Source organism: Anser brachyrhynchus, assembly GCF_964034855.1.
Source record: "Anser brachyrhynchus genome assembly, chromosome: 4".
NCBI classification, from domain to species: domain Eukaryota; kingdom Metazoa; phylum Chordata; class Aves; order Anseriformes; family Anatidae; genus Anser; species Anser brachyrhynchus.
Window position 1 is genome coordinate 70,111,246 of NC_137698.1, and position 22,282 is coordinate 70,133,527.

The 22,282-nt window shown below is 37.6% G+C and overlaps 1 protein-coding gene across 5 annotated transcripts in view; it reads left to right on the forward strand.

Moving 5' to 3' along the window:
- ZFYVE28 (zinc finger FYVE-type containing 28) overlaps nt 1-22,282 on the forward strand; it is a 147,776-nt gene that overhangs the window by 95,178 nt on the left and 30,316 nt on the right. For all 5 annotated transcript variants that reach the window (XM_080592067.1, XM_080592069.1, XM_080592066.1 and 2 more), the window contains exons 6-8: nt 1,924-2,013; nt 5,229-5,330; nt 12,802-14,163. In XM_080592067.1, coding sequence (XP_080448193.1) covers nt 1,924-2,013; nt 5,229-5,330; nt 12,802-14,163 — 1,554 coding nt within the window. The remainder of the gene's footprint in view (nt 1-1,923; nt 2,014-5,228; nt 5,331-12,801; nt 14,164-22,282) is intronic.

The following is a 22,282-nucleotide window of genomic DNA, read 5'->3' on the forward strand; positions in this document are numbered from 1 at the left end:
GCCCTGCATCTTTGCAAGGGCAATCCCAAGCACCAATACAGACTGGGCAGAGAATGGATTGAGAACAGCCCTGAGGAGAAGGACCCTGGGGGTGTTGGTTGACGAGAAGCTCGACATGAGCTGGCAGTGTGCACTTACAGCCCAGAAGGACAGCCGTGTCCTGGGCTGCATCAAAAGCAGTGTGGCCAGCAGGGCAAGGGGGGGGATTCTCCCCCTTTGCTCTGCTCTCGTGAGAGCCCATGTGGAGCCCTGCATTAAGCTTTGGGGCCTCCAGCACAAGAAGGACATCAACGTATTAGAACGAGTCCAGAGCAGGGCCACGAAAGATGATCAAGGGGCTGGAGCACCTCTCCTGTGAAGACACGCTGAGGGGGTTGGGGTTCAGCCTGGAGAAGGGAAGGCTCCGGGGAGACCTTGTATGGTGACTTTCCAATACCTAAAGGGGGCCTACAGGAAAGCTGGCGAGTGACTCTTTGTCAGGGAATGTAGTGATAGGACAAGGGGAATGGTTTTAAACTTAAAAATGATAGATTTTGATTGGAGTCTTTACTCTGGGGATGGTGAGGCACAGGCTACCCAGAGGAGCTGTGGATGCCCCATCCCTGGAGGTGTTCAAGGCCAGGCTGGATGGGGCTTTAGGCAACCTGGTCTAGTGGGTGGTGTCACACTGAAGGGGGGTTGGAATTAGATGATCTTTAAGGTCCCTTCCAACCCAAACCATTCTGTGATTCTATAAAGAACCTGTAAAGGCTCTGTAAAATCCTGGGAAGACTGGAGCTTAGCTTCCATGCATATGTGGTTGAGACCATCAGTAAGGAATACATAGCACGCTTTCACGATCTGTAGATGATACCAAAATCAGAGGTGTTTCGGGCCTTTTAAAATAAAGGATTATAACTGAAAATGATTGCAACAAGTTGGAGGAATTATTTGCAATCTGTCAGATACTTACTAGATAGAAATGCCACATATTTGACAATTAAGAGGAAAATCATTGTTTGTCTTTTACAGATTTGGTTAATCTGGCAATGAAGTGTAGGAAAAAATGTGGGAGTTGTAGTTGGCCATGTACTGAATGAGTCCATCTAGTGCTAGCACCAAGTGAGCCATGGCTGTTTCGCTGTCTGCCAACAGCAGTGTTGGCAAAACGAGTATTGAAAAGGAATAAGAAAATGTTAATTCTATTCTACTCATGACCAGTACTAGCAGCTGTACTAGAGTGCTGTGTGGGTGTCGTTTTACGCAATTATATGGACAAATTGGAGAAGAAAGTTGCAAGGAAATTAAGAAACTACGAAGAAAAAGTTAGAAAATATCACCAAGTGAAAAGCCAAAAAAAAAAAAAAAAAAGGGTTTCAGCCCAAAAAAGGGATTGATGTACTTGAAAAAGTTATTAGGGGTTGATGAAGGATCTCAAATATTAAATTCAGAGACTTCAGTAGTAGTTGCTCTATATACTTTTTTTTTTAGTTAGGCTTGTGAGCTTAGCGTGTTTTGACCTAAAAGATTTTAGCAAGTTTTATTTGAAAATGAGACCAAATACTTTCCACTATTATTTTAAAAATGTATTTTTTTCTTTTTTTATTAAACTTGCAAGCCTATAAGCACCAGTGGTTTCCAGTAACAAGCTGAAACCTGACATGAAATAGTATATAAGAAGGGAAAGTGGCATAAATAAATATTTTGGTTTTGTTTAGATGGCTATATGTGTTGATTTTTAATATATATATATATATTTTACAGTGAATGCTACATCAGTCAGTTTTATACATAGTATATTAGGATGTTTATGAATTAAATACTATTAGTTTGGGCTTTTATCACATTTTTTTTTTCATATTTTTTCCTATTGAAATAGGAAACTTTGAAATAGGAACTTTGAGAGTCTAACCTCTTGCTAAATCATTTTATTCTTCTACTTAGAGCCTTAAGGCTTGGATACCTCACTCAAGATATGATTGATGACTATGAACCAGCTTTAATGTTTACTATCCCAAGATTAGCCATTGTATGGTAAGTAATTCTGATAACTATTCTGTGTTCTGCCTCCCCCTCAGAAATATATTGAAGATTTAAAGAACTTCAGAATTTTGATGTATTTTCTTTCACCTGAGTTTGCTTGCGTTATTTACAAAAAAAGAGAATTTAAAAAAAGCAAGTCATTGCCGGTTTATCATTGAAGTTGAAGAGCAAAAAAGGAAAGGGAAGAGAAAAGAGAATATAGAAAGCAGGACCCTGAAACTGTTGATTAGTCTTCCTCCAGAAAAAAATGAAAAAGTGAACGAAGAACATCAGTACATAGAATGTAGTGTTGTCAAAAAGATTTTTTGAAAGCAGATATTCTGTTACTCAAAAATAATATGGCCTAAGGATACATGTCCTGGAAAACACACGTTTTCAATTTCAGTTGTGTATTTTTCTTAATGACTCTGGATCCAGAAAGAATTGTCATAACAAGCTGAGTGCATTGTGACCAGTGAGTTCGGTTTAAATCTCTTTCAAGGGGAAGTATTAACATGTATAACTTGTTACGTGTAAATTCGTGCCCTGTATTGACCGCTCAGGTAACTAAGTTAAAACAGTTTTTTTTTGCTTCATTCAGCTTTTTCAACATTGAACAGATCAGATGCATTTTTCCTAATGAGTCTTCATGATTTAATAGACAGCAGTTTCTCTGAAGTAAAGCCAGCATATTTTTAATATTTTACCATTGTGAATGTTTTAAAGTTAGCTAATGTCAGTAGTATAATTGAAGGAGATAAGAAACCTAAAATCCTGAGTAAAATGTGCTTCTGTTTAGGAAATCTTTGTGGCCCATTTTTCCTTTTAAATAGGATATTCTATGTAACCATCATTCTAAAAATAAAAACAATAATAATCTGATTATCAAAAGACAACAGAAATGTGAGAATACACTCTGATGCTCTTGGAAGACACAAAGAAGAACACATGGTTGCTCATGGGAAAACCAAGGGCTCTCTGGAAAATGAGCAATATCAATCCCAAATTACAAAGAAGGACAGAGAGAGAGAGAAGAGAAATTGGTTTAACTGCTCCCAAGTATCCTGTGATTTGAAAATAAATCACTGCCATATGAAGTCACACGGGAAAATAACCCCATCCAGTTATGGTACAGCCTTGAAGAAATTCAGGCCTTTTATTGGGACTGTGAAAGGAGAAGCCTTTGAGTTGCATCTGTCTTGCATTTAAAGTTGCCATGTTGTTGCTGTGTTGGGTAGCCTGAGTAGGATGGGTCTGGGGCCAGGAGAAGTGCTGGCTTCCCTTGATTCTCTAATAACAAAGCTTTCCTTTAAGGAATACTTTTGAGAGTCATTGTTCTTTAATGTTTCTTTTCAGATATCAGCTTACTGTGCAGGTTGGGCAGTGTATGTTGCACAGTATTTAACAGGTGTCAGGGAACTTTGACTTTAGTAGGAAACATTTAAGATGCACTTTTTTTTTTCATTTTGTACTTCCTTCCGTGGTACAACCAAATTCAAGCGTTGATTCAGAACTCTTTCAACAGTCCTATGGAGGCCATTTCACAATCGTTTTTTGTAGTGCTTGAGCCCTCTTCTATTTTTATCTTTTAAAATTTCTTCTGAGAGTTAAGCTCTGTAGAAAGGGAGCCTGGAAACTGCCAAATGAGTGGTGTTTTGTGTCCGTTAGAAGTTCAGTGGTAGCAGCCTCTAGCTTCCACTCAGCAAAGACGTGACATTTGTTGAGGCAGAACGTGACTGCATGAGTCAGTGATAACTCTGTCGCTTCATGGTAGCCTCCTTGTTGAAGCTCAGAAAGCTTGAAAAACAGTACGTAACCCTGGTTACAGGATAATTTGTCTTAAACCACAAAAAAAAAGTTGACTTGCAAAAGAAGCAACGTCCCTCACGCTCCCGTTCTCCCCTTCCCTGCTCCTGCCCTCAAACCCCAATGCCCAGAGCAATGTTGATCAAGTTCAGTAGTCGCATTTCTGGGACCCTCTGTTGTCTTGACAATTCTGAACTTTCTGATGGCCATCTTCCAGCCTGATGGGAGACTACAGTACTATCCTGGTACCAGGGCATGAGCCAGACTCTGGGTTTATAAACAGAAGAAAAAGAGCAGTATATCCCAGATGGTAAATAGAGTGTAAGTGGTCTTTTTTTTTTTTTTAATACTTCAGTGGGAGTCATATTACTTGTGACACCAGCATTGCTGCGGTGTCTGAGAGCTTTAGGTAGCTATGCACAGTGCTTGCTGATGAGCAGAAGGTGAGTAGAAGACACCGAAAGTTTTATAGTACCTAGAAAGCTCTCTGAAGCAACATGTAATTTGACTGCAGGAAAAACAACGTATCCTTGAAATAGTCAGCTCTCAGAAGGGGAAAATGTCCAGGGTAAAATAAAGCATATGTAATCCAGAGGGTAAGAACACGCAATCCATTTGCCTTTGAGAAACAGAAGTTGTTTTGGCAGTGGGCAGAGGATTAAATGGTTTTAAGCAGAGTGGTGCCTGTTATGGGTGGAATCCGCTCTCTCAGGCACAGTGCAGTAATATGCAGCAGGTATGGTGAAGAAGGTGAATTTTGTGTAATCCCTGACACACGTGGGTTTTGGCAATAGAGGTTCTGTCAGTAGGTGTTTAGGTATTTTCAGCGAGGTGCTCAGGGGTTTTCAGTATCATGAACTAAGCCCTTTCCAGGGAAATTTTACAAATACTTAGGTCATTTAGAAGCGTGATATTATCAAAATATGTTTTACGTAACTTAGTGTGATTATCTTCTTTTTTATCTCATGTTGCTACCAGGTTATAGATAGAAAAATGGGAGTGTAAGTCAAGTATCTTACCTAGAAATGATTTAGACTGGAAAGAACAAGCCATTTGCAATCTCTCTCAAGCTAGTGAGCTTTCCCCAACTTAACCAATAATCAATTTGTGTTTCGTTTTTGTTTTTTCTGGGTCAGCTGCAGCAGTGATATGAGAGTATGTTCTTCCTCTTGGGCTTCCATTGCTCTTTCTCCCATGCTTCAGAAGCAGGGGTTGGAGGGGAGGGGATCTTTTTCCTGTAGCTTTAAATATCATTTATTCCAACTGGAGGTGGATAAGACAAATAAGATAACAACGTGAAAATGAAGTAACTTGAGTGTAGTTCTAATATTTATGTACAGTTGCTTTTCTGATTCCTCAATGAGTAGTTGCTGTGTGTGAAGCAATTTTTATTTTTGTGTTCATGCTTGTCTGAACTACAGTGGCCTTGTAGTCTACTCCGAGGGACCACTGAACTTGGACCACAAGCCAGAAGATATGTCTGAACTCTTCAGACCTTTTCACACTCTGTTAAGAAAAATAAGGCAAGTAATAAATGATGGTTGTAACTGCTTCTTTTTTGTAGTGAAAATCAGAGGGTAAAACAGTGCATAGAGATGCCTACGAAAGTGTTTGTTTGTTATGTGAAGATACATTTTCCTCTCATCTGACTTATATACCCATGAAATATCTAACTTGTTTTTCATTTTCCCTGAATTTTCTAAACTTTTTCTCTTTGATATTTTATTTTTTTCTGAACATAACTTTATTACATTTTAGTTTTTCCTTATGGTGGTTTGATGCCTGAAATATTAAAGTTGCATTTTATTTTGGGAGATCCTGCTTCTAATTAGCATCAATGTTTTTGTTTAACTAGGCTTATTATATTTTCTCAATATGTTATGATGCAATACTCAGATCATTCTTAATCTAATAGAAATGACCATCAGTTTTTCATATTGTGCATCTGTTTCTAGAGGGTGGATCATTTTATATATACCTCTTTTCACAGTGCTTCAGTCTCGGGAATCATTGGAGAGGTGTTTGTTTTTGGCTCAATTCAAGTATAAGGGACATTAAAATAAATTTTTTTTGATGAGGTCTTTTAAATCATTGATGCGTTACTTTGTAGAAATCAAGCTGTATCTTATGCTGTTTTTTTTTTTATATTCAGACTTAGAGTATTTTATCCAGAAGTTGAACTCAATAAATAATGTTCTTTCAATCCATGCACCGTATTATTTTCTGATAATTCTAATTTGTACACCCACTGCAAATATTGTTTTGGAAATCTCTAGAGTTAACTTGGCAAATTTTCTTTCCTGTGTCCAATTTTTACCTGTCTCCTTCCCTGTCTGTCATGATGATGGTTTGACATAAGAAGAATTTTCATGGAGACTAAGTTTATCCAGATTAATTTTCTTGTGAGGAGCCTATCTCTGAAGTTAGTTTTTATGAATATCTAGACCACGTCCTTTTGGGCTTCTTGAATATTCTCTAGGTTAAGTTTTATTTTCAGGTACACTAATGATATTCATGTTGAAATCTCAGAATTAAAATGGACAAATTGACATGTATTTGCATATATTTTGAATTACTATGGTTTTATAAAACAGAGTAAAGAAGAGGAACATTAACTGAGTAGCAAAACTTAATTTGGGGTGGGTGAACCTTAAACATTACTAAAGCTTAAGAAGTCCTTGCAGTTTGCTTTAGAAAAATATCCCAATATATGCCTATCACAGAAATTTTCACTAGTATTCCACGGGCTGACTAAAGCCAAGAAAATATTTCAAAACTAAAATATTTCTCATAATCTGTATTTTGTGCTTACTCCGTACATTTCACAACAAGGAAAATGGAAATCAATGAAGTCAGTTTATTGCTTAGTCCATTTAATTTTCAGTTTCTCTGAACTTAATGCTTGGGTTGAAAAGACATTAGTAATGTGCTTATTTGTTCAATAACTGTAATTTTCAATGCACACTTTCAAAAATGAAAAGGCTTTCAGATTCATTTTTGGAAAAAGGAATGCAGATACTACACGATCTATATAATTTATTCTTTCAAATGACCATTAAGAAACAAGATTTCAGTTGTCTAGCAGACAGTTTGCAAGGTGTTGTTAGTGAGGTAGTATTTATCAGGGCATTGGGAAAAATTTAAGCAAGCTAAGAAGTAACTTGAAATTTTTTCACAGTGTCAGTCTCTGGATTGAAGGAACATCAAGGAACTCATCCAAAGAACTTGATTATTTGAAAGAATTGGGCTTTAAAAGATCCTCAGTAATACTCTTGAATGAAAAACACGTTGGATAGAAATAAAGACAGTGTAATACAAATAAGTGTGCAGTTCATTTAGAGTAATGAAATTTACTTTAAAAGTACCTAAGCTGTCTAGATCTTTTTTTTTGTTTGTTATGACAGATTTTTTTAAACTCATCAGGTTGCATTTCCTGCTCGCTAACAATGTTCACAGAAGCCTATAAGGGAAGACAGAATGAGATATTTGAACGTGTCTCCAGTAAAAATGAAGTGCTGTGACAGTAAAATGAAGTGAAGGGCCTTTCTCTGGTCTCCATCACCAGTAGTTAAGGCACAAAAAATAATTCAAGTAGTCCTATGTTAAATATTTTCATTTTCATTTTATACTGCAATTGTGTATCTGTTGTAATAGTACAGAAGATCTTACTGAGTAAGTGATCACATCCCAGGAAATTTCTGCATATAGTTCAGTATGCTCTAAATTTTAGCCAACTAAATATTTTCACTCCAATAAATCCAAGTATACAGTTGATAATTTTTAAACTATATTATCCTAAAACATGCCTGCTCTTAAATGAAGATAGTACTATATTTATGTGGATCTGTGTAACTAAATTGCAGCTAGCTGAGAAAAACATCTGGCTAGGCAATTTTTGGCGGTCCTGTTGGTGGCCAGCAACTTAGAAAGCAATATTTTGGGAGACTTTCAGAGCAAAAGCATTAAGGGTTTTTGTTTAGGTTTGGTGAGGTTGAGCAGCAAATGGTGAGTTTGAATATTTTAATACCCGTGCAAGATGCTTGTGTTGATTTCAATTTTAAGGTATAAAATATCAGCACTGTATTTTATGCATCTACCAATGCATAAATATATATAGTAGGGTTATCTGTTTGTTTTAAGCTGAGATATTTGAACCATTTCTGCCTATTAACCATGCAAAGCATATAATCTGGTATATGCATAAATATTTAATTTGGATGTCTATGCCTAAACATTCTTGCAGTAAAATATTGCCTATACCATATGTGCATTTGTGGTTGCAATGTGGGGGTTTTCAGAGGTAAGCACATCTGGGATTTCGCAGTACTCCTTAGTTCTGCCCTCTTTTCAGAGCCCTCTGCCTGCTTGGTGCTGGTTTCTGGACCCATTACAGCTGGTAGCAGGGTCTCTGTGGATTTCAGTGGTGCAGAATCGAGCAGATTGCAGATAAGTGATGCAGAATCAGAGGACCCTACCACTTTAAGTACACTGAACTCCTTTCACATTGACTAGAAATCAAATGTGGTATACCTGCTGTTGCTGTGTTAAAGAATATGAGGGGCAAGTTGTGAAACTCATGCCTTTAAAGCATGCACAGTGACTTGGGGAAAATACATTAGTTTTTCCAAGTTGGCCATGTTTAAAACTTTGATTCGATTTGAAGAATTTTACAGTAAAAGAGTGCCAGTGCTGTTTGTTCTTTATGAGAGTGGGTTTCTCATTGGAGATGCATCGGAGCAGATCTGTGGATGGAAGCAGGAGGATGCAAATTGCATTTCCATACCTGCGTTGTGTCCTACAGCGGCAACCCCGTAAACAGAGAGCTGTTGGTGTTCCGTTCGGAGCAAGAACTGAATCACGGGCTGGCAATACCATCAGTGATGCTGTTTTCTTGAAAACAGTTTAAGGTGCCAGTCAGAATAGGAGCGAATTTCAGGAAGGAGGGAGGCCCAGCGAACGTGCAGGATCTGTGCGCCTGGGTTGTGTGACCCTGGCCTCTGTTCAGCCGCCTGTCTTTAAATGGGCATCTGGCCTTGATTTTTCAAGAAGTAATTTCTGCTCCCTGGGTAAAAAATATTTATTGTTTTTGCACTAGGTAGAGCAGATCTTTACTACTGGCTTTTAACAGGCAGAGTACGTTTTAAGACCTTGACTTGTTTTCCTGCCAGTGGCTAAAACCACTGCAAGAAAAATGTTCCTTGTATTTTCAAGGCTAGACTGCTTTTCTGTGATACCAAGCTAATAAGAGTAAAAGCAGGTGAAACCCCAACATGCCCTTGTTTTAATTTGCTGTTTTCTAAAGCCTCAGAGAAAAGCAAGTGCAGTGCAGCTGTCAGGACAGACTGTAGAAGCCCTCGTTACCTGTGCCTTGTGAATAATGAAAGCTGAGTGAGAATTTTTTTTCCACGTGAGCACAGCACTTGCTGGATCCACTGACGAGCTACAGATGCTTCAGCAGAAAGGAAATGAACCATGGAAGTAGCTACGCTTTAATTAAACCTTAAGGTTTAATAATGATGTCTGACATTTAGTTTTAAACTTCCAGTAGTGAGATTTACCATTTCTTTCTGTATACTAGGTGATATTAATTTTATTCCCAATATCTACACAGGCAGTTTAAAACAGGCCATGTTCTAATGTTGGCGGTGAATCTTTTTTAACTAACATATCTTGTATCAAAAAGATAACTGTCAATCAAAAGTTGTTCATCTTGCAAGGAAGCTTTTATCTAAATTAGTCCAGTGAGTCTAGTTTTTATGCAGAGCAGGGAAGGTAATTTCCAGATCCTGTTTTTCTTAGGACAAGCTGCATTTTTTAATAGTAAAATTTCTGATGTTTCAATTAGGATGTCGAGCAGATTTCCTATGAATTTAAAGCAGGAATGATTTCCTTCATAAAATAACAGAGCTGGTGGACTACCACATGTAGTCTGATTGATTGCATTTAGCATCTCTTGCCAGGCAGCATGGATCTGACTCGAAGCCCTAAAAGCCAACAGGGCTGTTGCTGATTTCATTGGTTTTTGAATCAAGCTTTATTTACTTAACCTTAAAACTGCAAACAATCGTTCTCAAATTTTAAGGTGTTTGGTATTGGCAAAAATGAAGAGTTTGTTACTCAACTCAATGAAGGTAGCCTTTTGACCAGAATGCAGTAAATATATATTTCCGGCACTTGCAGAAACCTTTGTGTTTGCTATAAATAGGTGAAACATATAACAAGTAGTTGTGAGCAGTCAGGTTTTCTGTGCCTTCAGAAGAGAAGCGGAGCAACTCTGGGCAACTGGACATCCAGGAATCCCAACCACTGCAAGGAGGGTGAGAGTTCTGGAGAGTGAAGAAAACACCCCAGATTAGATGCTGAAAAACAGAGGGCTCAATCTAGACTTTTCTTGGGCCCATTTAAGTCCAAGTTATGCTCATGAGCTTGGATGGAAAGCTAATTGCTTTGAAAGTTGCTAGTGTAATCTGTATCTGTGGAAGTTGCTAATTCTTGTGTTTCGTGAAGGGGGGTATGATTGTGGTGTGTTGAGTAGAGCTGAGTTTTGAGTAGTTGGCTGTCATTTAGTTCCTGACACACACACATTCATTTATGCAGGAGAAGCTCACCAAGAATTATTGACCATGAAAATGCCACCTCAGAACTTCCTGAGCTATAGGTTGTTGGAAGCCAGTAGGAAACACTTAGCAAGTTCCCTGGATGCTTGGCCCACTCTTAGTCCTTTCCTTACAATCTAATATTAGAGACCAGTTTCTGTGCTTGATGGGCCTTGGACTGACCTCAAAATATCTTTTTTTTTTTAATATCTTGTCTTTGCATATGTGAGAGACAAGCCTAAACCATTCATTTTTGTGTTTGTGTGCTTACTGTGTTTAAAATAATAACAAAAATTCAGTTTCAAAAAATCTCGCTTTTCTTTCTTTCTGCTTCTGATATTCTCCATCCCAGCATTTTTCTAAAACTTTACAAACTGACTATTTGTAGCACAAAGCCTCATAGCAAAAATCATGTGGTTTTGTTTTGTTTTGTTTTCTTGATTTACACTGGTATAATTCTTTCAAAAACCAAATAATATGGCTATTTGTGTTGGCCTTAAAACTTAAACTTTTCTCTGTCAATTTGGTTTTTATGGTGATGTTAGAACACTCGATCTCTTGCAGACGCTGGTTTCTGTTTAATTAAAAGTTTTGGCAAAAAAGAAAGGTTATATCGTGACATACTGTTTAGACAAAAGAAATGTGTAGGTCGTCTTAAGTGTTTTAGTCTGCCAGATAGCAATATTGGTCTATAGCTTTGTGAGCTAAGTGGGTCTACAGAGATTGTCCATTTCCCTTTATTACTAATATATGACTGGAAAAATGGTCACATTTTGGACTTGGAGGTGCATATGGAACAATTGAAATAAATACTGACTTCTCTAGTTGAGAATATGGAAGTAGGTGAAAGGGGGAGGATATGGTGGTGCGATTGTTCTTGTAAGGTGGTACTTGAATAAGTCTAGTATTTTTTCAGGTTCATATGATGCCTCTTATTTTCAGCCCAAGAATAAAAGCATAATTTATATAGTGTATAAAGATGTTAATGAAATGGAGTGTACATCACCACCACCACAACAAAAGAAAGCATACATTCTACACTCATTCTGCCTTTGAAATGGTTATCTAAACTGATACATACATATATATATATGTGTGTGTGTATTTTTTCGATTGTATGTTAATTGATACACAAGTCAGATACCAGTGATTTTTTTTAGGTAATTTAATATTTAGTGATAGGAAAAGTATTTGGCCTTTGACGTAATGTTTGTTGGTTGATAGAAATCAAAACATGAGATGTATTGAACGGAGCTTTTTTGGAGGGTGGATGTGGTTCTCTTGTTTAGACTGAAGTTACTCCTTTAAAGGAACTCTTTTAATAGGTGTGTATTATTATTGTTATTATCACCATCTTAATATTTTGCCAGCTGCTTGTCACCTGCTAGCCAATGACTTCTAAACCCATGAAAAATAATGGACTCCTAGCCCCTGTTTAACCGAAAGGTCTCCCTTTTTCCATCTATTTATTTATGCTAAAATATACTTGCTGGTCTTTGAAACAACTGCTGTTGACAACAGTTCTTGACAGAGGATATTTTTATATGCAGCTCCTACTTCAGAAGCATGGTATAAATCAAATTCAGACCTAAAATTCAGTGCTGTGTCTATGTATCGTGTTGTAAAGTTATAAAGCATTTAAACATAAGTCTCAAATAACACTTTTTAAATGGGTGATTATAGTCCAAAACTGCAATACTGAGGACACTTGATAATATTGGAGATGCTTTATGTCTCTGGGAAACTGTTCAGTAAATGCCTCAATGTTTGCTTTTAGGCCTGCCTGATTCTTAACATCATGCAAAAGCCTAGCTCCCTAATCCCCAAGTTGTGCTGGAGGCGGGGGAGAGCCAAGTTCCAGTTTCACTGAATAGGCTTCCAAGACATCAGCATTGCATAAGTGATATTAGTACTTCTAATGAGTTCTTCTTATCTGACAATGTAAGGGTGTGAAACTTCTAGTGTACTCTTTTGTAGAATAATTTTCAGGATCTTGTACCACGGATGGCAAATGTATTTTCAACTCGAAATCAAATTTGTGAATTAAAAAAATGACAAAGTATGTTCACTGTGAGTAACACTTTCCCTCAGAGTAAATGGGGAAGATCCATTTTACTTTATGCGTGTGTTTTGATTTATTTTGGGGCTTTACTGCAAATATATAAATAATTTGGTAGCCTGTATTTGCATGAGTGTTCTTAAATTCAGGCACCAGCAGTCCCAAGTGTTCTGAATGTGAATGCAAAATGCACCCTGAGATATGCAGCTGAAAGTACTCTGTGTTCCCACGTTCACTCTCTGGATTTCTGTACTGACAGTAAAAGCTTTCTTAAAATGTGTAACGTCAGTGCCTCTTGTGATTGTGAATGCAATGTCACATGTTTTTCTTTACTTTTAGGGATCTACTTCAGACGTTAACTGAGGATGAACTGCACACACTGGAGCGTAACCTCTGCATCTCTCAAGACGTGGATTTTCCTGTCAGAACAGATCCTGAAGTACCCTCTGTCATTACACCAGGCATAACTGCAACATTGCCAGCAAAGGAGCTCTCGGCAAAAGCTGAGAACACAGAAGCTGAGCTGGCTTGTTCGATGCAGTATGATGAACAGGAGCTGGAACAGCTGAATAGGATGGTACACAGAGTCGGAGATGAAATGTCTTCTCTGCTTTCCCCTCCGAGCATCTGTCAGTCCCCAGCTCACAGATCTAGCCTAAGAAACAGTTCTAGCACAGAAGCTTCACCAACGAGACACCATCTTGACAATTTAACTGATGAAGAGGACAGAGTGTTTTTTATGGATGACCTAGATGGAGCAGGAGAGGCTCTTGCTGGGCTGGATTCAGTAAGTGATACCTTTGCTTGGGTGAATAACCCTTGCCACAGTTCAAAACAGAACCTGCAATACAGAGATGCTCTACTGTATGAGAACGGTCATCAGACAGAGGAAACCTTGCTGTTAAAAGATGCAGAAAGTGATGTAAGCAATAATAACAATATTGAAGACAGCAAACAGATGTCTGGCATCTCAGTTCAGAATTCGTGCAGCTGTTTGGAAGGTCCGGATTCACAGTTATACCTCAATGGTTGGGATGCATATGCTGATGATGCAGAAATGGCAGAAATGATAGCTCACAGGACAGGGGGAATGAAAATATCTGCTACTGTAATATTCAATCCTAAATCTCCCTCTAGCTCAGAATCCCCAGTAACACCCGAAGCAGCTATTAATTGTGTTCCTGGATCTGCTAATCCGTTAGCAAATGAGGAGGAGGATGAATCCCATAAACTCAGTATAGCTGCCACAAACTGTCTAATTAATTCCTGTGTGTGTTGTGGCAGCTGTGAAGACAGCAGGGAGGAGAATGTGGAAGGTTTAAAGACTAAACATTCTGCAGGAGGTGTTGTAAATGCTTCATACACGTTAGTGAAGTCTAAGGAAATGGACCACGTAGATAACTTGGACAATTCAGTCCCTGCACAGGAAACATTAAAACCTGAAACCTCTGCTTTGTTAGCAGAAAGAGACTTTGGCAGAGAAGAGCAAAATCTGCCGATCTCCTCTAAGTGCCTGGCACATTCCTCAGGTTCACAGGTAGGAGCAGAAGATGACTTGCAAGGAGAAGCAGAAAGCATCTCAGATCAGCAGAAGAGGTGGGAGAAGAGAAAACAGCTATGTGAAAAAAAAGTGGAGAGCAATGAAGATGCTAGTAGTGAAAGGGCAGCCAAGGAAGACATAAAATCAAGATCTAGTTCAAGGTAAGAGCAGCTTGACTTTCTGATGGTAAGATTTGCATACAAATAAATTCTTTCCTAGTTCTTTAGTGGTCTGTGTACAATTAGTGTTGATTTTAAAGAAGATGATGTTGAAGGATTTTAGTTTTTGAATATACAGTTTTAATGCAAGTAGTTTTTGTTGGTCTTCACCAGCTTTTTTTTCTTTTTCTGAAAACCGTATCATTGAAATTAAGTACCCCAATCTTACCAGTTTAATGTAACAAAGGGTGCATTGCCACTAAACATCACCTGAGTGGCCATACTTGTTGTGTTCTGCTGTTTTGCAGAAAAAAAGTGTCTGGCAGATACTAAAAAGTTAACTTCTGCATCAGTACATGGGATTAAATTGTGATTAAACACATTCCAACTCGTATCTTAGCTTCATTTAAGAAAATAGGGCTTATCTGATCGTGTTGCCTGTGGGCATGAATGGATTTGTGAATAGGTATGTTGAAGGAACCTAATAAAGTGCAGAAGCAGCTTTTAAACTTTATTAGACCGTTTCAACCAAAGCTGATAGAAGAATAGAGGTTACAGATTAATGTTAAAATCATTTAACTTTATTAATACTTAACAAAATTATTTTGTTAAAATCAGGAACTATATAACATCTGTTAAAGAAAACGCTGCACTTCAAATCAACTTTGATTAGACACTGGCGTCCTACTGTAGAACACCAGACTTTTTTTTAACTGCTTTGTATTTTTATATTTATTTTGTTTCACTATTTAGATGATAACTTTTTTTTTTTTAATGGTGAGTAGTATCCTTGGTTTCCGTGAAGGATTAATACCACAAAGCAGAGGGAAGAAGTGAATTAAGTTACTGTTGTCTTCTCTATTTCTGTGATGATTTTCTTCCTTTGTGCCTTACGGTGTCAGTGGTGCAGAGGTTGTGTGTGGCGCAGGGTCTCTCTTGTTATGTGTCTGTGGAGTTCAGGATAGCGCAGTGGGGGTAGCTGGAACCGTGAAGCATTACCGCAATGTAGAGGGTGCAGAAATAATCGTAATTGAATTATGAAATATTTCACTACCGGTGGAAATAGAATCGAGAGTTATTTGGGCCACAGTTAATTCCTCTTAGAGGTACAATGTAACTTGTCATGCTTAAAACTCAACTTTTGAGAAAATACCTTTATCTTCCTCGTTATTTTGAATATTTGCGATCTTAGGCTGGCAAGTATCATCATATTCAAGGCCTCATAACAGAAATACAGAATCATCTTCAGTTGAAGAAGTAATTCACAAATCCCTTTGACATTTCATGCTTTTACAACACTTCAGATGGAATATTGCTTAAAAGTAATTATTGTAAATTTAATTACAATGGCCAGATAAATTATACATTTATTGCAAAACTCAATTTGTCTAGTAATTTTTTCCTTGGGTAGGATATTTGTGAGAGCAATTCTGCAAAATATAATAAAATTATATATCAGCTTTTTTTTTTAGCCTTCCACGGTTTGTGTGTGTAACAATAACCTCTTGTCCAAGTCTTCGTCTGGTCCGTGCCATTTGTGACTTTGCAGACCTCAGTCACGCCTTCCCATCCTGGTCTTTCTTTGAGGCTGGAAAAGTCATGGCCTAGCTGATCATTCTTTGTACTGACCTTGTCCTATAACATTAATCATTCCTACTGTCTTCCTCTAAACCTTCCTTTTAAGGGTTGAGAGAGATCTCAAGGGGATGAGAACTGCACTTAGACAAGGTATGGGCATACCACGGATTTTCACAGTGGCATAGTTGTTTTCTGATGTTTTTCCAGTGATTCCTAATATTTCGCTTTGGACTTCTTGGCCTGTTGCAGAGTGGTGAACTGATTGTTTTTTGACGTTGTCTGCCGAAGACCCAAAATTCTGCTTGTGAGCTCAGAGTTGTTCTGTGTGAAGCTAAAATTGTTCTCCATGTGTTTATCCATGGAATCCTGCCTGCCATTTTATTACCTGTTATCCAGTCTTTAGGATCCTGTGCAGTTCATCTGCCCTTGTTCTCACTATCCTGAATAATTCGGCACAGCAGGCAGCTTTTCAGACCTCATTGTTCTCCCCATTTCTGCAGACCATACCTGAAAACAAAAACCCATGGGTCCTAAATGACCTCCTGCTGTTCTGGGAACTGGTCATTTAACAGCTCCTCCCTGCTTATGGTTGAGAATTTTCACCCGTTTTGGAGAATTAGGCTTCCCCATGATGCGTTATCCGTAATACTCCTAAAAACCTTTGGTGAGGTATTTTGAGAGATTGTTCCTCCTTTACTTGGAAATGTTCTCGTACTATATATACTCCTTCAGTATATGCTGCAGGAGATGGAGATCCTGGGGATCTACTGAGGACTTCAGATTAAACAATTTTGTGTGTGTTGCTCTTTAGTTTTCGTATACAGTATGTCTATATATAGGCCTGGTTCTTGCCTCTGAATCACTCATCACATTATCGGTAAAAGAGCGGATTCAGTTACAAAACACAACTTTGTGGACCTTTTCTTACTCACGCTGCCTGGGTGGTGACTAATCGCTGCTTTTCAATGGTATTCTTAAATTGGAAGATCATATTAGGCTTCTGTGACTGCTCCCTATTACATGCTTGTGAATGCCAACTTAACCATAGGGGAAACGTTTGAGACATAGATTATTCTCGGAATGATGGACCCATTAGCTAGAACAATAAGCAATCTAATATACATGGAATAGCTGCAGGGTATACTCATTCATCAAATTGATAAATGTATTTACTTTCTAGTTACTGGAACTCAGAAACTTGGAAAAGAAAATTTTCTTTCCCTTGTCTGAATCAAGCAGCTGTCAAATGTGTGTTATGACATCAACTGCTTCTTCTAGTAAATCCGTCCTTATACTCTGCAATATGACATTATTAGTATCGTTTCAATGATCCTGTTGGGTTTACCGTAATTAATCCTTTAAGTCTCAACTACCTTTATTTCAGGTTTCTCGATCGAGCCTCAATGTTCAGTGGAGTTTAAAGTAAAGATTAAATTCTCTTCTGCGTAAGATCCGTGTGTCAACATCTTTACTAGTCTGGTGTTATGTCACAGTTGACGTTATTTCCTCTTTTTCTGTTATTTACTTGCAAGTATCTCAAAAAAAGCACAAAGGGCACTGAGAGTCTTGGACAGCGGGATTAATGATACACAAATATGAGAAAATCACTGGCAAAAATGTGGTCAGCATCTGATCTGATGCGGGGACAATGTTAGAAGGAAAGGCTGTGGCAGCAAAACAAACTGTTACAAAGAGGAAGTAATGTAAGAAGAAAACCACACGACAAAGTGGCACTTAGTGTTTTGGGGTAAAAGGGCGTACTTTAACATGAAAGACAAGCTTTAGATCTGTATCTGTTCTTTCATTCTTTTCCTTTTTTTTTTTTTCAACTGGAAGCAAGCTTTACAGTTTTTTGAAATGCTCGTTCTACCATAGCATTCTCCCTTGTTTTTCCAAGGGAAGAATATACAAAGATTGACTATTGTGTTTATTTTAGTGTTTTGGAAGTACTCGGCTTTCTGTTTTTTTCCAGAATTGGTTTGTCTTATAAAATTTCAAATTCTTGTACATATTTTAGGAAGTTTAGCAGCTTGTTTCCTATTGTCATGCCATCCTAGTGTTTTCGTGTTTTAGGCTTAAATACTCAGTTCTGTTGCATGTTCATTTATCTACGTGCTGACCTGTAACAGTTCCGATGTAAAAAGAAGATTTTGAAATGCAGCTTCTCTTCTTTCCCCTGCAGGTCTATTATATCTAACTTAAACTATGCTTTTTTTTCCCCCATTTTCCTTGATCTTAATTTATTTGGTGAATATACTCTTAATGAAGCCTTTTACTGTGCACCTGAGACTTGGAGCTGAGGTTGGTGATGATGAGAACTTCCTATCTTCATGTTTTCTGCAAGCTCTAAGTGTGTCTGTTGGCTGTTAGATACTGGCACCATTCACATTTATTTGTGGAGGCTTAAAAAATAGAATATCTTGCCATATGCTTTTGCAGTGTAAGGAGGAGGAATGAGGCATCCTCAGAAGAGCATGTTTTCCTGTTTACTGCTCTGTATTGCAATTCTACAATAAGATGAATAATTTAATCTTCTCCTGCTTGGTATTCAAGGTGTCCCATTTCTGAGTTTTGCACCTCTGTACTCTAAAGGATGTTACACCATAATATATTTAAAACTTTATTTCCTCAGCATGCATGTTAGAATGACTCTGAAAAAAAAAAAAAAAGACGAACACCTGTTTTTACACAGTTGGTTTCTAATTTTGATTTTTCTGCCTGTGTTTTATCTCTCCTTAGGAACATGTGACATACTCACATTTTCATTAGAACAACATTAAGATACTGTAGTCGTTCCACCATTATAAATGCATGGAAAACAAGTATTTGGATTTTGGGGTTGGCTAGCATTCACGTAGTAATAATAATAAAATCCTTTCTAGCTTGTCTTTTAGTTTATAACATTTGATTCTATAAGTGCTCCTCTATCAAAACTAGATTAATTGATATTGCAATACATATTAAGTTGATTAAATGTATTAAATTCATGTTTTCCCTACAATATTCCTATGTTTTCCCAATAATATTCCCATCACAGGAAGACTTAAGAAGATTGTGCCCGTCTTCACATGACAAAAATGCCTTTTCCATAAAAATGAACGTACAGCTGTGCGTGTTCACAAAACCAAAACTACATCTGCTTAGCCATCTCGTATTGATTAGTCTTTTAACTAGCTATTCAGGAGTAAGAAAATTTCTCATCAGCAAGAAGGAAAGAGTAGTTGATTGGGAAAAAATAGGAGCTTTTCAATTGCAAAACTTTGCTTAAGCAATCTTTCATCTGGCTTCTGATTGAAATTCCTCTCTTCCCCTTCTGGTGTTCTGTTTCTTTACTATGTAACCTTTTATATATGCAATTGAACAAACTCAGATTTAGTACAAATACCAGTCTCAAATTAAAAATAACAGTGGTTTTGACCTTGTCTATTGAACACCGATTCCGTGTGGTATCTGATAATGTGGTTGGTGTTTTGAAGCCTTAACTTGCAAATAAAAGGTGTCTGTTTTAGAGCAGGTTCCATCTTCCTAGGACATACATCAAATGCAGCAACAGGGAACTGTATTAATTCTCAACATGCATATTCCCAAAATGAATTTATATGTATAGTAGGTATAACAAGATTTAAAAAGGGACTTATTTGAGTGGACTTGGTATCACTGACACGTCAGGCTTCACAGTTAGCTCTCGTGTAGCATAAGAAAGACTAAGAGGAGAAGATCTGTGCTAATTAACTGATGTAATGTGGAATGTAATTGGAACTCAAGTAATAAAATGCATGAAGAAACCGTTCCGTAAAACAATGAGAGGTTTAACTGAACTTTTAAGAGGCTGGAGACACATTCCAGCGGCAAAGAGCACACAAAGCAGGATAAAAGTGGCTTTAAATATTTATTTACTGATTTATTTAACTTATCTTTAAATAAGTGGTTCTCTTGTTCAGTCGGCCAGTATTCCATGAAAAGAGGCGGTCACGTCACCCCATGTCACCTTGTTCTGTTGCCTCAAGTCTTTATTTTTATCAGAAGTGCTGAAGTGTTTCATTTTGGTGAGCCTACATGGTGGTTTGATTCCATGCTGGAATGTCATTTTAAAATTAGCACAGCAGGCATTTTAAGACCTCACAAATGAAACAAATGAAACTTTTACCACTTACACAATTTAAACAGAGTCCAGCGAATCCTGTGAGCATGGAGGCCCTTTCCAACATGGCATGAATTTCAAGTGAGTACAAGATGCCATGAAGTTCATGTTGCACGTGGGCTGGTGTGGAAGAAAGGCTTGGCTGCCCTCTTGGAGCTGCTGCCTGCTGCAGGACGTGTCTGTGTGCACATACGTTCCCTTCTTGTCATTGTGCTACCGAACACACGTGCCTGGCTAGTATTGGCTGGTGACAGCCACCGTGAGCTGGGAAAAGCAGGTCAATTCACCTCAGGATCCACCAGCATCAGGCAGACACTAATGAGAAGAAAACTGTATAAAGAGGTATCGCATACTGAGAGAAGACGTAGTGAGTGAGTATGTCAGGAATCTTTTTGTACGTCTTTTTTTTTTTTTTTTTTAATACTTAACTGTAACACTGAGAAGGTGTAGAACAGACTTCTCATTATTGGATTTCATTTCGCGGTACTGAATAAACACAGAATTTCTTGCTCTGTAGCATTCTAGTCTGAATATAAACCAGAAATAAATACTATAAATAATAAATATTTCTGGTAGAAAAATTCAATCTGTATTGGTACAAACAAGTGAGAAAAATATTTACAGATTTTAATTGTCCAAATGATGCATCCTTTTGTACAACAAACCAACCTCTATTAAGCAGGGTTTGTGTAAAGTATCTGCAAACAGTTTACATTGCCAAATGATTTCTGACCAGCTGGGTTTTTAGTGCTGAAACCACTGGGTGGCTCGGCATGGCCAGGCTTGTACACTGAGTAAAAGATGAAGGAATAGAAAACGAAGGCTCTATGAAGCAGTTTACAATGGCAATCAGCTTTAAGATAAGGCTTAAAAGTAGATAAGATAGTGGAGCTGGAAAGAAAAAAATGCTGGCTGTTATTTCTAGTGACTAGGTAGAGGTGAGGGGATTTAAATGAGAGGAAAAAGGTGTGGAGAAGGGGTGTGAGAGGCGTAGAGGCTTGTATGCTGGTCTGAGAATATCCATGAAGATGAAAACATTTTATCAAAAATCTCAATATTACCTTTAAAGTGTTGTTATGCCATTCAGCTCTGAGGTTACTCATCACATTTACTTACTGTCTAGTTCCAGCCCTTTGTGTTCCAGCTGTCTTCTTCATTTTGCCTTCTGGCTTGGACATCCAATCCAAAATGTTAGCTCAGGAATGAAGGTGATTTTGTGCTTGGGACAATGTTGCTAAATATTATCAGCTCTTAACAGAGAGATGATACTTAGGGTGGTGATGGTTTGTTTTATTTGTTTTAGCTCATAAAAATGCATTGAATTCTTTATACGTAGGAAGAGTGTTAGCCCTTTTGGGTTTGAATAGAGCTGTGAAAAATTCAAATTCCCAGAAAAAACAACAAACAAAAAACAAGCTGCAACTCAGAACCTATGAAATGAAACTGAATTTAGGTTTTTAGTCTCACAATTTTGTTGTGTACTGTTGGTAACAGATATTTTGTCTGGATTTTAAATATATCAGGCAGAGTTTGCCAGAAAGCACTAAAGGACAGCAAACCTTACATCTCTTGGAAGTGTTACTACCCAAATCAGCTGGCAGGATTGTTAGACTGGAAAAAAAATGGAAATGATGGGGAGGTGAGAGAGAATAAAAGAAGAAGCTGAGTATGCTAGTTGTTCTTGTTTACTGGATCTTGCTATTCAAAGATTACTTTATTCTGAACAATACATTTCGTCTTTGCAAGACAGCTTATCTTGCTCAATCATGCTGTGAAATCGCATATTAATGTGTGTTTTTTTTTTTAACATCATTTAGCTGCCATAAAACAGATAGCAAAAATACATTCTAGTAGTGTGGCAGTGTTGTATGATTGGATGGGTAAAGGTTATGAGGTATAAAAGAGTAATCCTTTGTTTAAACGCACCTCTCTCTTCGTAGTGAGCAGAATTAGCGAAGGAAATTATATAAAATGAATGAAAGTTAAATAGATTTTTGTTCAAGTCTGATAAATTATTTTCCAGTTGCGATGGCTTTCCTTTCTACTAAAGCATAGTACACTAGGGATTTATTTTCAAATTGACAATCAGAAATGAAGAACATGAAGGTATACATATTCCAAGCGATTGGTGGGAGGTATGCAAACAAATCCTATTATTTCTTAGTGGGATTAGAGTGCATGCCTTCCATACACTGCTTTGAAGAATTCCCCTTAAGCGTTCTTCCAGACTTTTAGCTGCAAAAGCAGCTAGAATAGTAAATTTGGTAGAAGAAAAGAATTTAGAACATAGCTGGTCTGAACATGTACCCCACATACTCCCACAATTCAGTTAAGCCTAAGAAATCTGTTGGTTGTTGTGGATGCGTAAGGTAAAAGAATCCTGATCTATACAGTTATATTTTT